Source organism: Echinops telfairi, unplaced genomic scaffold (genome assembly GCF_000313985.2).
Source record: "Echinops telfairi isolate 266 unplaced genomic scaffold, ASM31398v2 ScPeMD7_2291;HRSCAF=2852, whole genome shotgun sequence".
NCBI classification, from domain to species: domain Eukaryota; kingdom Metazoa; phylum Chordata; class Mammalia; order Afrosoricida; family Tenrecidae; genus Echinops; species Echinops telfairi.
Genome location: NW_022106189.1, coordinates 39593379 through 39612187, shown reverse-complemented (window position 1 = coordinate 39612187; position 18809 = coordinate 39593379). Strand labels below are relative to the sequence as shown.

The following is an 18809-nucleotide window of genomic DNA, read 5'->3' as shown; positions in this document are numbered from 1 at the left end:
TGAGGTACTCTTCCTTTGGTGGCTCATGAGCTCAGGCGCACACTCAACAAGAGGAGGAAAACCCTGCACACAGATATTTGGCACACGCCCGTCATCGTTACAGGCTTAGGATAGGAAAGATGGCTATGAGGTCACGTTCCTTACACAAGCAGGTTGGAGTAAAACAGGTGGAAGGGGCTCATTTCCATCGCTGGTGGGGTGGGGGAGGAGCGTTCAGTCTACCGGAAGGCTTTCAGGGTGGGGAAATCAGGGAATGAGGAGCCCTCTGGTGCCCAAGTGAGTTAGAGTGCTCATCCTGAAGGCACCTTGTGCCTCCAGCTCAGTTCTGTGGGTGCTTTAGACCTTTGCGCCAAACGGACTGAATGGACAGACTAGAACCCTTTGTGAGGAAGCAGTGAGACTCTCCCGGGAGGTTAGCCTTTCACCTCTCAGGCCAGCCCAGTCAAGTGGGGTGGGGGTGGGACTTCTCAAGGGCCGAGCATCAAGGAAATGCGGATCAACATCAAAACGTGTGTTCCCTGATGTCCCAAGAGCAGAGGTCCGACAAAGGGTTCACACCATGACTCTATCAGAGGAAAGACCTCTACGTTTGGCATCAGAGGCTGCAAATGGACCTTTTCGTATCAATAGAGTTTGAACCCGCTTTCCGAACAGAGAAGATTCTCATGGATTCCAGCCCCTCCCCTGCAAATATGATTTATGAGCTCTTCTTCGGGATGAGGGGCCCGCTTTCCATGTGGTCATTTACTCCCAGGAGTTGATGGGAAGTGGGCTGTCTCAATCATGCCTTCTCGATTAGTTCCATGCTGTGGTGCATTTTCTTACAATTAAAAACAATCCATATGGAGTCGTGTATGTGTGTGCGCGCGCGGTTGCTCACGAGATGTGGTTTCTGAGGAGCGATCTCTGTGGTTGGTCCTCAAACTCATGCTACGGACCCGGCTTCTCGCCCGGACACCCAGACCTGTCTCCCTGTGTTTACTGATAGAAACCGATGGAGGGACCAGACTCTGGAGGGTTAGAGGAGTTTGGCACACATCTTTTGACAGTGAGACAACGCAGTGAATACGCTGCCTCTTCATGGGGTGGGAGGGAAAGTGAAGTTTGGAGAGTTCCAAATTGAGGGGCCCGTGAAAACAGCTCCTGGTCTACCCTCTTCGTGCCGGCCAAACTGGCCAGGAGTATGAATGGACGGCAGCAAAAAGCATCATTGGCCAGAGGAATTCCAGGCCCCTGGACTCGTGCTCTGACTAACACCTTTCCATCCAAACTTGCCTTTGCCAATGTCCGGTCCCTTGGGCACTGGGCCTGTGGACTTGCATCACTTTGCAAGGCTGTTCTGGGACGGTTGAGAAGGACCCAAGGATGGATAGTTTTGATCGAGCGGAGGAGGAGCGTCCTACACAGATGGGGAGGGACGTAACACTGCGTGGAGTGGGGCTGGCGCTTCAATCCAAAAGAACAACAGGGACCAACAGCTTGTTAGCTCAGCCGACTGCAGGGACAAGCACAACACACACTGGACTACAGCATTTGTTCACTGGGGCACAGACAGCGCTTTGCGGCCCGGCCGGTCTTCTTCCCAACCACCCTCGCCTTCTCCTGTCTGCGTCCCTGGCTACTGGATGAAGGGCATCCGCTCCTTGTTCTCGCTGTCACCTTCGTGGTCCTCCTCCTCCTCGCCCGCCTCGCTGGTCTCTGTGCTGTCGTTGGCCATCTGAAACCAACAGAGGACATTAGAGGGGTTGTGCCCCCTGCCTCCACCTTCTCCAGGCGGCTTCCCTCTCAGGGCTGCTCAGAGCACCAGGAGCCAAAGGACCCTGGCCTCCTCTGGGAGGCAGTACGTGTGGGATCCCAGGACTGCTCTTTCCATGTTTCCCTGGGTTCCCAGAATGCTCTTGAGGCACTCTCACCAAACCTTTTCCGTTGCTTCTTGGCACTCGTTTCAGTATATGATGAATGTGTGTGACCATGTGGTCAGGCCTCGTCCTCCCCCAAGAGCCCACAAAACCCAACCCAGTCAGTACTATCCAGTCTGTACCGACGTACAGAGCCCCTATAGGACAGGGTGGAACTGCCCTGGCTCACTGTGAGTTTCTGAGACTCACTCTTGATGGGAGTAGAAAGCCCCGTCTTCCTCCCGAGGAGCTGCTGGTGGTTTGGAACTGTGGACCTTGTGGTTAGCGGGTCAACACGTAGCACAGGCGGCCTGTATTTCCTTCTACCCCACCTATGCCTGCACCTGACAAGACCCAGGTGCACCCAACCCCACCCCCTAGGACCCTCTTGTGTCGCACTGCACTCACCAATGGAGTTGGGGTCTTCTCTACATCCAGAATTAACTTGCCGATGTTCCCGCGGTCGTGAATCCGCTGCATGGCCTCCTTCACCTGCAGGGTGAGGCCAGAAAAGTAAGCCGGGGTTAGGTGTGAAGGAAGCCACTGGGAAAGGCCAATCCACCAACGTTCCACCCGGGGACGCTGTGGCCCAAGGCTAGTGGGTACCCAGGCAAGGGTGCACAGCACTGGGGCGCCAATCACCCCAGTGGTGTGTGCGGAGGAGCCTTGTAGTGTGGGCTAGTAAATATGGACTGCTTCCTACAACGTTGCGGGTTCAAACCCACCAGCCGTTCTGCGGGAGAATGGTGAGGCAATGTGCTCCTTTCAAGATGTCCAGCTTAAAAAACCCTGGTCACTCTGAATCAGAATCGACTATAGAAAGGGCCCTGAGGAAATGTAAATCGCACACAGACAAAGCTGACACGGTGTCAGTGAGTCTGATCAGGTGTGTACACACATTTTGATCTTATGATCGTGACTTGAGTTCCTGACGCTAAACCATGAGGCTGCCTGCAGATCTGTGAAAGCTCAAACCAAACTCACTGCGATCGATGGATCCCAATGCAGTCAGCACACAAGGCAGAGAAAGATGGATCTCACGCGTGACAGTAGGAGAAAGGCTTGTCTTTCTTCCTCAGAGCGGCTGGGGCTTCTGATCCACTGACCTGGCTGTGAACAGCCTAATGCGTTAATGCACTGCGCCAACAGGGCTCCTCAGATTTGTGGAAAGCTCCTGAGACAAGGTCGATTACCCGCCGCGCCCCCTCATCAGTCCTTCAGACTTCCCAAGAGGTAGATGCTTCTGCGAGGCGCCCTGGTGGTGTAGTGAGTGTCGGGTGGGTTGCTAGCCACAACGAAGAGACTGCCTGCTCCTTTGAAGATTTAGTTTGGAAACTCACAGAGCAGTTCTACCCTGTCCTGTAGAGTTGAAAGCTACTGAATGCCAGTGTTTTTTGTCTTTTTAAAAAATATGCTTCAGTGTCAGGGCACACCAGCCAGTGTCAACTTTGACCAACAGTTAATGCCCAATTGCGTAAGATATTTAAATACTATACACTACTGATTCATGTTGTTGCTAGCTAGGGACCAATTAACCTGAGGATGAGTTCGATTTAAGGAACTTCTCGTGACGGCTGGGCTGCTAGGTGCAGTCTCTGCCTCCTATTAAGTGGGGTTTCTCCCAGAAGTAGTATTTCCCTGAGATGTTGAGACCTGACTCTCCGGGTTACTCAGCAAGGGATCCAGCCTCAAGTGACAACGGGTGGGGGCTGCAGGGGGTCTAGCCCAAACAGATTTCCTGAAGCCTTGGAATTGTTCACACAGTCAGCCCACAGACATTCACGTAGTGCCGTCTGTGTACAGGGCAGATGGCATGGGTTGGATAAAAAAAAAATTTTTTTGAAAAGAGCAAGACTGAGCACCTGCCGCTGAGAAGCTCAATCTGCAGCGATGAAACAGGGTTTGCTTATTTCAGAACCAAAGCCTCCGCATTTGGATACGACTTGACAGAGCCATTACAACCCTCCTCTTCTAACCGTTGCCATTTGAGGCTGTGCTTCAAACTAGGTGGGGTGGGGGCACACCTGCCAAACAAAAGGTCCTCTATCACAGCATTGCTTTTAATGATCAAAAAAAAAAAATTGAAACAACTCATGTCACAGCAAAGGAGAGCTCTTACAAATAACCATTTGATGGAAACGAACAGCATGAAAGGGTTTTAGACTTTTGCTAAGTGGGAAAATGAAGATAAACCTTTTTATTTACATCTCCACTTAAGAAAAAGAAATCTAACCGACACACATAAAACGTTGACAATTTAACAACATGAAGACAAATCACCACAATAAAGTGGGCAACCATTTTCAGCCATCCACTGCTATTAAGCCAGTTGAGACTCACAGCATCTTTAAAGGGCAGAGTAGAACTTCCCCGTTGGGTTCCCTTTACAGATCCAGACAGCAGCAGGCTTCTCCTGTGGAGCGGCCAGTGGGCTGGAACTGCTGATCCTGTGGTTAACAGTTCATTGTGTAACCCGATATGCCACCCAGGCTCTTGCTCAGCACGTGAAAAGATGTTCAGCCTCATCTAAATCACATCGAGATACATGCCACTGCCAGGAAAAATGAAGTCTTGTTCCATCTGATAGTAGGCATGGCTTAAAGATGTTATGCGGAGTGAACTAAACCAAACCAGAGAGGGACATGTATTGTATGACATCACTGGAGAAAGCAGCAAATGGGTGGAGAACAATGTTCATCCACGGTGACCAGGGGCGGGAAGGACTTGGGAAAGACCAGTTAAGAGTGATGGAAATATCTCATTGATAAAAAGGTAACGCCAAGCAACTTATTATTGTGATTGATATTAATACACTGTCTACATGGGAAGTGTTGAGATGGTGAAAGTTGTATGACAGGTGTATTTAGAACAGCAGCCACAACCAGAGTAGTTGCCGAGGCTGCTAAAGTTCAATCGAGCCTCCGGGGGATTTGGTTTCTTGGTTTGGAGGCTTAGGGCCATGGTTTCCTAGAGCAGCTCATTTAACAGGTTTTCTGACATGACTGGTGCTCCATCGAGTGGTGCCTGTGGTCCAAGAGCTTGCGAAAAGGCGATCCAAAACACAACCATTGGTCTCAATGCACCTGGAGCAAAGAGGAGGAAAGAGCCTGGGAAGAGAAGAGCCTGCAATGTGTGGCTACCTGCCTCCAGGAACAACCACCGCCTTTGCCGGAGACTAGAACTGGATGACACCCAGCTACCACGACACTGCACACTTTTACTAGGGATCCCGCCGGAGAATCCCATTCAAAAAGGAGGAAAAGGCAGAAAAGAATTTCAAATAGACACCAGACTTTCGGGAGTCAAGATGGGTGGATGAACCCCTGAAACGATTACTCTGAAACGATCCTTAAACCTTATTTTAAAAAACATGTGGCGTCATCGTACAATTGGGACAATAATTTAGCTTCACTAGTACAAATGATCTGCCTCGAGCAATATGCTCTGTTAAGAATGGTCCAGGCAGCGAGCACACGCACAGCAGCTTCTCCGAAGATGAGCTGGGCACCTGACGGGGCAGTGGTGCGATGCAAACTATGGAGCGGGAACAGCTCAGAAAAGGAAGGAGAAAATGGTTGCTGGAAAAATAGAATCAACGCCACTAAACGTTCGTGTAGAAACTGTCGAGGTGGTGTTATGTCTTATAACGTCTATCTCCAGGACAGCAGCACACATAACATCTAGAGAAAAAAATCCTGAAGTACTTCAAACGGGATATGGATAGGCAATAAGCAGGATCTAAGGGGGAAAGGCACTTTTAAACTTTCACCTTGCAAACACTGTTATTTGGTGACATGATTTCATCAGCATGTAATGTAAACTAAACACGTCTTTAAGAGCAGTCTTAAATAACCTGGCAGTGGTCGAAATCAGTGTCCTATGATGGTTACATTTCTCAACTCTAATACATAATAAGCCAGTGGCTTGTCTGTATTTGTGGTGAACGTGGCTTTTCAAAGTGCTTTCATGTTTATGGACACCCACAGCCATTACTGACTAAGCGTCTTCTGTTTTGTGGTAGCCCAATGAGCTCTGCCTTCCGGTATTCTTGCTCTTGTGCAATCCCTTCCCCTTAGTTAGGAGCCGGAGCTAGCGATTTCTTTTTTTAAATTTTTTGTATACTTTGTAAACTTTATTTCTGATTTTTGTAACCATTTTATTGGGGGCTCATACAACTCTTATCACAATCCATACATACATCAATTGTATAAAGCACAATTGTACATTCATTGCCCTCATCCTTCTCAAAACATTTGCTCTCCACTCAAGCCCCTGGCATCAGCTCATTCTCCCCCCTCCCTTTCCACTCCCCCCTCCCTCATGAACCCTTGATAATTTATAAATTATTATTTTGTCATATCTTACACTGTCCGACGTCTCCCTACTGGCGGCTTCTTCTAATGAGCAGAATAGGGCCAAAGTGGTGGACTATTACTTCTGAGGTTCGGTTACACAACGCTGTGAGTTCTATCCTAAAGCCTCTCTCTTGCTCTTTTTTTCACCTGGATAAGCCAGCTGCCATGCTATGAATCCCTGTGGAGAGGGGACTGTGGGCAGACTCTGCCCAATAAGGAGGACCTGAGAGGCTTAGTCCAAAAGCCGGTGAGAAGTGGACAACGGCCATTGAGAAAGGTCAGAAGCAGATCCATCGCCAGTTGTGCCTTCAAATGAGACCACAGCCTGGCTAATGCCTTGGTTGCACCCCAAAGGCCAAGCTGGATCCCTAACCCACAGAAACTATGTGACAATAAACATTACGGTTTTAAGTCACTAAATACAGGGGAGGAGCCCTGAGGGCACAGTGGTGACAGGTTGAGCTGCTAACTGCAAGGTCAGCAGTTTGAAACCACCAGCCGCTCTTGGGTGAAAGAGCTTTCTACTCCCGTCAAGAGTTACAGTTTTGGAAACTCACAGGGGCATTTCTATCTTGTCCTGTAGGTTGGACAACTCGGGTTGGTGGTGAGCACACACAGAGTAATTTTTTGCAGCTATAAGTCATGAAAAAAACACAAAAGAGCCCAAACCCACTGCTATCAAGTCCATTCTAGCTCCTAAGTGACCCTCTAGGGCAGTGGTTCTCAACCTTCCTCATGCCGTGACCCTTTCCTACAGTTCCTCATGTGGTGGTGACCCCTCAGCCATAAAATTACTTTCGTTGCTACTTCATCACTGTCATTTTGCTACTGTGATGAATCGGGCGACTCCTGTGAAAGGGTCGTTTGACCCCTCCAAAGGGGTCACGACCCACAGGTTGAGAACTGCTGCTCTAGAGTCCAGTGGGTTTCTGAGTATGTCCATCTTTACGGGGAGCACACAGCCTCATTTGTCTCCCTTGGAATGACTGGTGGGTTTAAACCACTGACCCTGTGGTTAGCAATCCAATGCTTAGCCAGCAGTGCTCTAAGTAACAACGCTCGAAGGAAATTCTCACGGATCCTCACAAGCTTGCAAGATACGTACTACACCCATTTCTCAGATCGGTAGCCTAAGGCTCACAGGCGTCAACCCATCAGACACTGTGAGAAAGAGATGACGGTTCTCTGCTCTGGGAAGATTCACGGTCTTGGAGACTCCGTGGAGCAGGTCCACCCTGTCCTATCAGGTCGCTCCAAGGTACAAACACAATCTAGAGGTGACAAGGGTATTGGCGACAGGACTGTGGTCCACATTCGGGAATGCCAGGCTTTAAAACAATTGCTATTTCTCCATGCCACCCAGACTGTGTTGATTTGGATCCAGAGAAGGGTGGAAGGTAACACCTCTTCCATAATAGCAAGTCTGGCTTCCCAGAATTCAGTGTTTTATTATCCTAGTAGTCATTAAACACCTGGAAAGGCCTCTGAGATTGGGAACAAGTCTTAAGCTGTTTCCCAAAAAAGGCAGCCCAGGGACAGGGAAAAGCGGTTTTCTCACTGGTGAAAGCTTATTGTGAAGTTAGGGGGGAAAGCCCCCTGCCGGGCTGGCTTGATTTGCATATTTTCTTGGGCCTTTCTGAAAGGAAAGCACTCCTTGAAGTTGCTCAGCAGGGGACTGGTTGCTGAGACATCAGAAGGGGCCCGCATAGTTCCAGGAGACCACACTAGTGGTCCTGCTGTTTGAATTTCTACCTTCTTCTCAGGTAGCTCCTGGAGGCAGTTAAAAGCCCTTGTGATGAGGGATTAGAAGCAAAGACACCACCGATCTCTGATCAACTCATCAGCAACGGTGGGGGGCATTTTCTGCATGTGTGTAGTAGGGCTTACATTCTGGCCATCCTCGCTTGCAGGAGGCGATGGATGATAGCAAAAGCCAAAACTCTTATTTCCAGAGTCCCTGCGTGGCTTACGCCTCCACCGAATCCTGTCTGACCATTGACCAGGGAGGTGAGTGGTCCTTTAGCCCCTGCAGCCAGGCCAGAGAGGGCCAGTCTCCACGCCATGCTGAGGGTCCCTTAGTCCTGCAGCATGTCTGACTGCAGCATGTCCTTGACTACCTTGACTGGAAGTCCACGGACCAGTGTGGTGAGCCCTTCTAGCATACCTGTCCCAAACATGGTCCCATTCCAGCTTCTGCAGTCCCCTCTCTCACTAGGATGCCCTCATCTGCCATGCTGTTGTGACGATGTCCTTTATAAAGCTCTGTGTTTCAGTCAACCCTTGGACACCATGATGACCTCCCGCAAATGGTCTCCTTTGTCCGGATGGTGTGTGCTTATCTTTGTCCTGTTTAAGACTTAATCAATGTTCTCCTTGCATTATATTTGAATTTGGGGGCCTCCTTTGCACCCTGAAAGACACAGAAAACCAAATGCCATAGCCAGGAGGTTGCATCTGATGCACAGAGACCTGTAAGCGACCGAGCAGAACTGCCCTCCACCGGGCTCTCGGGGGACTGACCTTCCAGAGTGCATTGCCGCCGGCCTTTCTTCCCAGGAGCACCAACTAACCCTGTGTGTACCTCCCAGGGACTCGTCCCTTATGGCAGTCCATTTAATCCACATGCCCGAAGCTTCACAGATGGAAAGGGACTGAGTATCCCAGGAGTCTGTCTCAGGTCGCTAGCAAGAGGGGGTAGGAGCCGGTGGGAACCAGGAGAGCAGTTGCTCCCTTTCAGAAACCTGGGCAAAAGTCAGGACCCGATTATGCCTCTCCCCAACAAGGTGAAATCTGCAGACTGGGCCTCTGCCCACATTTTCCCTGTGGCGGTCGGTAAGCTACCCAGAGGAGGCGGTGTTGGGCGCTCCTAACAGCTCAGCAGCCCCCAGGTACCCCTGTGGTCCCCAGAGACTTTTCTAAAGCCTCTCTCCGGAGAGAACCGTGCCCCTATTGTACTCAAGAGACAAGCCTCCACCTGCATTGTCTAGTATGGTGGCTGCAGCTACAGGTGGCCCCCAGCACTGGGAACACAGCACGTGTCCACGTTAAGATGCTGGAACGATGAAACCACCGTCTAGTCCATTCCGACTCCTGGCAGTCCCTCGGTGAGGCAGGGCAAGGCTGATCCCCAGGGTTCTGGGGGCTGTGGCCACGTGAAGGCCTCTCTGGGGGCTGGGCCTCGGGGTGGGTTCCAGAGGACAGTGCACACTGGGTTTTAAAGACTGAACCCAGGAAAATCACACATCTCACCCATTACAGTTTATACTGACCCATTGTTGAAATGATCCCATTTTGGATGTGGTAGGTTAAAAAAAGGAAGGAGCCTTAGCCTTAGTGGTAGTGTCAGGTAAACACTGGACTTTTAACTACCAGGTTGCTGGTTCGAATCCACCCACGAATCCTTGGGAGAAAGTTGAGGCTATCGACTCCCATCAAGATTTATAGCCTCATGCACAATGCTTTTTAATGTAGTTAAACCACTGAATGCTATGATTCATGTATTATATAGCAGTGAAAAATTTAAAAAAAGATTTAGAGCCTTCGACACTCTTTGAGATGGAATTGTTGCAACAGCATTGGGTTGATGATAAAGTATTACTGAGCTATTTTGCATTCTTTTAAAAATTGTTACTGTACGTATGCTTTTGAATTGTCCATCTGTCCCACTGTGGTGGCCTGTATACTGCTGTGATTCTGGAGGCCACGCCACCAGAACTCGGATGTCTCCTCCTTGCTATGTCCCAGAGCCCCTAGCCTGGGAGCTGTCTCGTGGTAGCCAACTCAGAGATGCCTGGGTGGCCCCACGGAGTCTGTTCATAATCAACGCCATGGCCCTGCTCCTCCCACGCCCAGTCTGAGACGCCAGCTGGTCAGATCTGGTCTTGGGAGCTGGATTTTCCAGGCTGCAGATTCTGACCGTACTCGGGCCATCTCCGTAGAAGGTGGCTCCTCACCCAGACAGTGGAAGGAAATTTGAATCATGTCATTCAAACATCTCCAGATGCCAAGATTCTGCGCCAAGAGGCCATCTGGACCTTGTCTGACACTTTGTGTCCCTGGGAGGCTGACCATGGCAAGCGGGCCATTCCAGGAGGTGCGGAAACAGCGCTGGGATCGATGTCGGGGAAAGTCGAGATCCAGCCCAGGCTGTGCTTGGCACATGCCAAGTCCTTGCAGCAAGTCTCAAGATTCTTCAGATGTTCAATGATGGTGTCTGCTGTCCTCCCCTCGCCATCCGTTCATCATCCAGCCGCTCGCTCAGCTCCGCTGTGGAGGGAGTGAACTGTGCCCCTTGACAGGGAATAAGTGGGGAGTAGATGCCTACGGAAATTCGTGAGGAAAGGTGGTATGGTAGACAGATTACTTAACCTACCCTCAACCATCAATGATGTCCATGATGACGGGGAATAAATAGGGAGTTAGATGTGTAAAGAGGGTCACGGGGGAAAGGTGGTGTAGTGGCCAGAATAAAGACTTCTCCTTTCAAAGATGTCCACAACTCAATCCTCAGAAATGTAAATGTTACCTTCATAGGTGTGGTTGAGGATATTGTCCAAGTGGGCCCACTGGGACCACCCCGGCGATTGTTTATAAAAGGGATACAGGTGATTGCAGTTAGAGAAAGACACTTGAGGGCAGAAACAGGTTGGGGAGAAGTGGCCACAAGCCAAGGATTCTGGGCAGCCTCTTGCTGGGAAAATTATTGGTCCCCATTTCAAAGATGGAAAACCTGAGGCTCAGAGAGCCTGTGTACTCATGCAGAATCCTACCTCCCAGAAAGAAGCAGAACCAGGCTCTGAATCCTGGTGGTCTGCCCTGGAGCCTGCTCTCGCCACCAGGCTCTCTAGCGCATGTTCCTGCTAGGTTCCCCTCTTGACCCAAGAGGGCACCATTTAGAAGCAAAAGGGGCAGCGGAACATGCGTGATCCGGGACAGACTAAAGGCTCATCTTCCCCAAACCTGAATTTCACAGAAGGAAACTCTAAGGGCCAGAGGGGGTCACTTTCTGAGTCTGTTGCCAAATTGGGTAAGTAACCAGGTCTGTGCTGGGCCATCACACTCTGGATTCCTCGCTGTCTGCTTAGGGTGGCTTAGTTAAGTTCCCATCCATGATGGTCTTGACCAAGAAAACTCTCTCTGTCAAAGCTCACTCTTCTCTGAATTTTCTGCCATTTCCTTCTGCAATCTAAAGTGCATGCGTGGTCTCTTCACCTTGGGCTCTCCAGCAGCTTCCATGGACACTGCAGTTCCCTTCTCACAGGGGCCAGGCCTTCTTCTGACCTGGGTTCTGCAAGGTCCTAGGCAATTCTGAAACCGTAGGGGTCTTTCCAAGACCACCCAGGTGAGGAGAAAGTACACACTGGCCTGGATTCCAGGGTCATTCTGTGGCCTTGGTCTTCAGAAAATCATGTCACCGCTCTAGGGTACAGGGTTCTCTTCCTCAAAACCTCTTCTTACAAAAGGAGGCATTGGCTACAGGGGTTCTGGAAGATGTTCCTACAAGCACTTCCTTTCTCTTCTTCCGTATTCCCCAAGGGCCCCGTGCCTGGGGAGGGCTGGCTCCATTATCTCCGTTCATTATCATTTATTATCTGGCAGCAACAGATGCATTTTGCAAAAATGTCTCACACACACACACACACACACACACACACACACACTCCTGGGAGGAAGGGGATCACACTCTGCAAAAACCATGCAACATGGCTCTTAGAAAAACAGAACTGGGGTTGACGAGAAAGCCTACAGAACTCCGTAGCCCCAGAGCAGGACCAGAAAGAGGAGGAAGGCGAATGAAGACAGCGCACAGTCAGCAGCCTGTCGTCACACACAGCGCGGCCCGCAGCTCTCCTCAGTGCACTGTCCACAGCCCACACCCCACACCCCCGAGGCGCAGGCTTCAGACGGGCCATTTCATCTTAATTTAAAAATTGGGGAGCAAAAATTGGGGACCATTTCATCTTAATTTAAAAATTGGGGAGCAAATGAAGCCTTCTTCCACCAGTCCATTGCTTTAATACTGGGTGGCAGTGTCTTTGGTGTTTGCATGGGGCTCACTGGGTAGACCTTGAAACTGACAACCAGCCATTATTTGTATGGGGGAGTTCCGGGATGGGGTGGTGGTGTTCAAATGGTTAATGTGCTTGGCTGCTAACCGCAAGGTTGCCACCTGCAGTTAGCAGCCTGATGGCTTAAAGCAGTGGTTCTCAACCTGTGGGTCGCGACCCATTGTGTGTGGTATCGAAGGACCCTTTCATAGGGGTCACCCGATTCATTAACAGTAGCAAAATGACAGTTATGAAGTAGCAACGAAAATAATTTTATGATTGGGGGGGGTCACCACAACATGAGGAACTATATGAAAGGGTGTCAGCATTAGGAAGGTTGAGCACCACTGTCTTAAAGAGTTGCTATGAGTTGGCATCAGCTTGACAGGTGGTCTAGTGTGTTACACGTTGGCCTCTAACCACAGATCACTCAGCTCAAACCCTCCAGCTGCACCCTGGGGGAAAAGATAAGGCGGGTTGCTTCATAAAGATTTACAGTCCCCCAAACCCACAGGGACAGTTGCACTCTGCCAGAATGGATTTCGTGACAGTGAGGATGCAACGCTGAAGGACCAGCGCCCTCTCCTGGACTGCTGAAAGATGACCAAGTCCTCGCCTTCACCAAACACACCAAGGCCACTGTTGGTAGGTGGAGCAGGGGACAGGGTGTCCAATGGGCTTGCTTAGAAATTTGAGCTCCCGGCCAGGAAGGGGTGGTACACTTAGGTGAGCGGTATACCTGGATCGGCCCTATCTGGGCCAGGTGAGTTTGATTCAGTCAATGGAGGCAACCAGTATCATTGACCACGCCTCCCAGCAGAGGGCCTGAAAAGGCGGATGCGAAGCCCACGCCCTTCTGGAGCTGCTTCTCAGAAGGCTGGGCGGTGATCTCCTCTGGCCTCAGGACTCGGCCTGCGGGTGTGAAGAGCGCTGAGGGTGCCTGGGTAAAACCCGAAACACCTTCTATCCTTTATAAAGCTCACCTGGATCACAATCCAGGCTTCCGAGTGAATTTTTTCTTGCATGAAGCCAAGGACCGAGGATTTCTCACTGGAGAAACCTAACACCAGTCCATTCTGACTCACAAAGAAAGACCCCACGGGACAGAAGGAAACAGCCCACAGGCTTTCCAAGGACGTGGTTTTACAGGAACAGTCTTTGGGTGGGTTTGAACCATCGACCTTTCCAATAGCAGCCAAGCGCTTAAACACGGCACCACCTGGGCTCATTCCACCCCCGCAGCACCTCAAAAAAATAGTGCTACTTTCTTTTATGGGGCTCTTACCCACAATATTCCAGTTTAGTCTTAACAACAAACAACCAAGTGAGGGAGATGTTTTCTGAATTCAATGGCGGTGGAGCACGGGGCATGGACAGGAGACTGTCACCTAAGGCCAGTTCCTCCAGGTGAGCCCCACGCACTTCAACTTGTCCACAGAGCACTGTCTCTGAGATCTTGGGGTTTAGAAGGTCCTGAGGATCTCCTGAGGCCAGCTTCAGTACAATGGGCTGAGCAGGAGCGATATCACCAGGCAACACGGAGAACCAACCCTTCCCAGGCATCCCAGAACTCTGGGCTCGGGCTTCTTTCTGTTTCTGGACAGGCAGCAACCGCTCAAACTTAGTTGTCAAGCCCTGCCCTCTCTGGTAATTGCCCCAGCTGTTTTCCTCCCCCACACCGAGGCTGCCGGGTGCTCATTACTGATTTACTTAGCATGATTTATTGGAAATTAGCTCAGGCTGAGTAGTTGGCTTAGTTATGCAGAGCTCCCGACTAGTTTATTTAGCACCAACAGATTTCCACCCATCAGAGCTGATCTGGCCCCACCCCCCTTTTAAACAGTTCTGCATGTTTATCGTTAAAATCCACATTTCCCCATTCAACGTTCTTGTTCTTCGCATGGACAACTGAGTTGAGATCAATTGTGCTACTACTGTTAAGTAGCAGGGTATAGAAGGGATTGTCCCCCACCTAACTGTACACGCCCTATAGAGGGGCTTGGGAAGGAACCAGGCGAGCATTAAACACCTATGAGGAGCCTTTAACTGGTCACGCTCCAATTCAGGACAGTCCCTACCCCACCCCAGCCAGGTGGGCCCAATACAGCCATTGGGGTCAACCAATACCTTCACGCCTCCCCAGCCAGAGGTTTAAAATACCTTAGCAGCCGGCCTTTCTGCCCTTCTCCCCTTGACCACTCCTGTGCCCTTTTGGCAGTGCCGAGGTCTCTCTGGCCTCTGTGGGGCGCAGTCTCATGAGGTGGCCCGGTGGCCACTGTTCAGCTGTGGCACGATTTCCCTGAAATAGCGTGTACTCCTTTGAGACTGTAAAACCTGAAACTTCTCCCGTCCTTCATCAACACCCACTTGGGTTACAAACCAGGCTTCGGCGGCATGAATTCTTCCTCATGGGAAGCCAAGAACAAGGTATGACCTACCCGAGAAACCTAACACTACTGCGCCGATAACTGCTGCCCAAGCCTCCCTCAGCTCAGGTGTGTGTGCCACACTTCCTGGGGGGCCGACGGGGGCCACACGGTGTCTGCACAGGAGCACGAAGCTGGGGCGGGGTCATTTCTGTGGCCGCTGGAACTGGCACAGGTGGGTTTCTGAAAGGCCCAGGCAAGGCTGAGCGGGGCTCATGGGCTGCAACCCGGTATTCTGGTCACTGTTTCGGGTGCCTCCCATCCCGCACTCTCTGCCTTCTCAGGTTTCCTGGTGGGTGCCATCGTGTCGGCTGGGCTCCATTGCCCCATAGCTTCTGGTTTGACTTGGCCAAGGAGAGATACTGGCAAAGATGGGCTGGCAGGAGGAAGGAGCATGTTTTCCAGGCACTCCCCAGTATTCCAGGCCTTGACAGATCTCTTCCCAACTGTTTCCCTCCCAACTGTGGCTCCTGCAAGAACCACGCTCTCCCTGGGTGCTGGCAATGAATCTTTCACTCTTTCAACCCTTGGGGACTTACACTGGGAGAAACTTCCCATTGTTGTTAGTTTCTGGGTCTTTCAACATCCCTTGTTGGTCCCTTCAGTTATGAGACGTCTTAGGAAGCACTTCCTTCATTAAAAAACCATACTCGTCTCCAGGGGGACGAACAAAAAAAACTGCTGGGGGTGGATAGACAGTGGTTGGTGTAAGATATGAAAATAATAATTTATAATTTATCAAGGGGTCATGAGGTGGTGGGTAGAGAAAAAAAGGAGCTGATACCAAGGGCTTAATAGAAAGTGAATGTCTAGAAAATAATGATGGCAACATATGTACAAATATGCTCGATACAATTGATGTATGGAATGTTGTAAGAGCTGTAAGAGCCCCCAATAAAATGATCTTAAAAAAAAAAAAACCCAAACTCGTTGCTACAATATAATGCAAACAAAAAGCTTTCACAACTGGGTCAATAAGTAACAAAATCTACAGGACAGGGTAGAACTGCTCCTGTGGGTTTCCAAGACTGTCACTCTTTACTGCTGACCCTGCAGATTGCAGCCCAAAGTGTAGCCATTAAGCCACCAGGGCTCCCGACAGATGTCATGAACAGGTACGAAAGTGGGAGACAACTGTGAGCAACACTGCTGAGGCCCCCGGTCCTCGTGGAGCTGTGGCTTGTGCGAGACACAGGCTGAATCAAAGAATGGCTCCAAGAGACAGGAAGACTGCCACTGGATTAAGTGGCAAAAAGGTGGTGCTGTGAGTACACGGATAGAAGGATAGAAGAACCGGCCTGGTTGGGCAGGCGAGGGAGTTGGGGAGGAACAAAGGGTTAACGAGCTCAGCGGCTCACAGAAAGGTGAAAGATTAAAGTCCACCCAGAGGTGGCTCTGAAGAAGGGCCTGGTGATCCAATCCTGAGAGATCACCCATAGTTCTACTCTGACCCACTGGGGTTAGCATGAGTCCGGGCTGACTGGGTGGCCCCTGGCTTGTTTTTCCTGCGGGGAGCGGGAGGTCAGGGGGCGTTTCTCTGAGGCACTGACAGTTGAGCTAGGACTTAAAGGATGGTAGGATTCACTAAGACAAGAAAGGAGAGAGGGCCATTCCAAGCAGAGGAAGTGGAATATGGGAGAAGAGATAGAAAAAGACCAGTGGCTAGAGAGGCGAAAGGGCAAAAGCAAATGTGGGGCAAGATGCCGGCAGGGACGTCCTGGTCTCTGGTCCTACATGCTAAAGCAGCGGTTCTCAACCTGTGGGTCACGACCCCTTTGGGGATTGAATGACTCTTTCACAGGGGTCACCCGATTCATAACAGGAGCAAAATGACAGTTATGAAGTAGCAATGAAAATAATTTTATGTTTGGGGGTTCACCACAACATGAGGAACTGCATTACAGGGTGGAGGCATTAGGAAAGTTGAGAACCACTGTTCTAAAGAGTTTCCTGGGATGCAGTTGTCGACCCCAGATGACAAATATTTAGACTCTCTTTCCATCTTCAGTCCCCTGGCACTGGAGTGGCCAGTGTCTCCACGCTTGGGTAATGAGAGTGAACGATGATCCGCGCTCGTTTCGGGTCTCAAGTAATGTGTGGCTCAGAACCAATGAGGGATAACATGGCAAACAAGGGGAACTCCAGAACATTCCATGGTAGGTTTAAACCACCGAGTGGCTCAAGATCAGGAAAGGTGCATGTTGAACCTCTTAAGCAGACTTACTTAACCTGATGAGCAAACGATCTGTGGAGCTAGACGGTATGAAGAGGAACATGGCCTCGGTATTAAAAGAGAGACTCATTGATAAGCTGCGATATAGCAATAAACCCAGGGAGGTGAGCGTTCGTTCTAACGATTAACATAGGTGATGGAAAGGGCAGCATTTGCCCGGGGATAAAACTCAGGAGGCAAGAAACGAGAGGAAAGAAGGATGGGGGAATGGGAACCCCAGGAAGAAGAGGGGAGAGGGCTGTTACCCTGTGGGCAATAGGACCCATGTCATGAAACACAACGTGTACAGACTGTTGACTGGAAAACCAACTTGCCCTGTAAACGTTCACCAAAAACACCATCATCACCAACAACAAACATAGATGGCTTCGCACCAAAGCAAAAGCCCTGAAACCTGAGAGATGCAGGTGGCACAACCTTGCGTGCTGAGTACAAAGAATCAGCGATGAAGATTAAAAAACAACGCCAGTCTCAGTATAGCTCACACTTCAATAGAAAGCACACAACAAGTCTTCAGTAACAGAATCCTCACAGTGACAACAATAACAATATTCGATGTCCATCTGAATTACGGTATGAAAAGGCATCAAGTCATTAGGGTGCCGATGATGCCACTTAATGACCAAAGCGTTTGGCTTGTGCTATGACTAGTAATAAGCATATCCACCTAGAACAGTAGGTAACACCACGATAGATGGAGCAACTATTGAACCTGTCAAAGGTTTCTTTTTATTTGGATCCAAAACCAATGCCCGGGGACGCAGCCATCAAGAAATCAAATGACATATTATGCGGGGCAAATGTGCTGCAAAAGAGCACTTTACAGTGTTAACAAGCACAGAGGCCACTTTGAGGACTCAGGTGCCTGACTCAGGCCATGGTACTTTCCATCATCTCACATGCATGTGGAGGCCAGACAACGACTAAGGAAGCCGGAGGAACGGATGCCTTTGAATACGGTGCTGGTGACGGCTCCTGAGTACGTATGCCATGGCCTTCCAGAAGACTGAACAAGCCTGTCTTAGAAGAAGTGCAGCCAAACTGCTCCGAGGAAACTTTATCTCACGTCCTTGGACTTGTTAATTGGGAGATAGCTGTTCCTGGCAAAGGACATCATGCCCCTCAACGAGATAGATTGCAACAACGTGCTCAAGTATCACTGGATGGTGAGGATGACGCAAGACCAGACAGTGCTTCCGTCTGTTATACACAGGGTCTCTGAGTCAGAAATGGCTTGACAGTACTTAACAACAATAACAATATTCAATTTCCATGTGAATGGAGTGAAAGGCACCAAGTCATTAGGGTGCTGATGACACCACTTAATAACCAAAGCTTTTGGCTTGTGCTATGAATAGTAATAAGCATATCCACCTGGAAGAGGAGAAAATTAAAGATGGATTATTCCATGGATCACTGTGCCTATGAGATGATAAATTAAAAGCTTTGACAATGGAGAAATGCGTCATACTCTAATTAAGAGTCAGATCTTCCCAAGTCGTCAGTGGACTATTACTCACATTAACCATGTCCATCCTTGGGAGGTATTGTTAATGGTTTAACATCCAAAGTGGGTGTTTAAAAATAACACATTCATTTCCAGGAGGCTTGGAATCTAGAATTTCAGTGCCCAGCCAGGCAGTTTCAGGTCTCTAAAGTGAGGGGGGGGGGGGCCCACAATTTTCACCGAGAGGGAAGACTAATTGGGAAAGTAAATTATGAGAGACGACGGGCTGCATAGAGGGCAGCAGGGTCTCCGTGTTGGCCCAGTCACCATATGGAGTTACTGCAGAACGTGGGGCACTAGGGTGAGACAAGACTACACTGCCCACTGCCCACTGCCCACTGCC

At 49.9% G+C, this 18809-nt stretch overlaps 1 protein-coding gene across 1 annotated transcript in view; it reads right to left on the bottom strand.

The window, feature by feature from the left end:
* Positions 1–594: 594 nt before the first annotated feature.
* Positions 595–18809, bottom strand: part of VAT1L (vesicle amine transport 1 like) — a 154640-nt gene continuing 136425 nt past the window's right edge. The window contains exons 8-9 of the mRNA XM_004704534.2: positions 2307–2390; positions 595–1717 (exon numbers count right to left, since the gene is read on the bottom strand). Of these exons, the coding sequence (XP_004704591.1) occupies positions 1619–1717; positions 2307–2390 (183 nt within the window). The 3' untranslated portion in view covers positions 595–1618. The remainder of the gene's footprint in view (positions 1718–2306; positions 2391–18809) is intronic.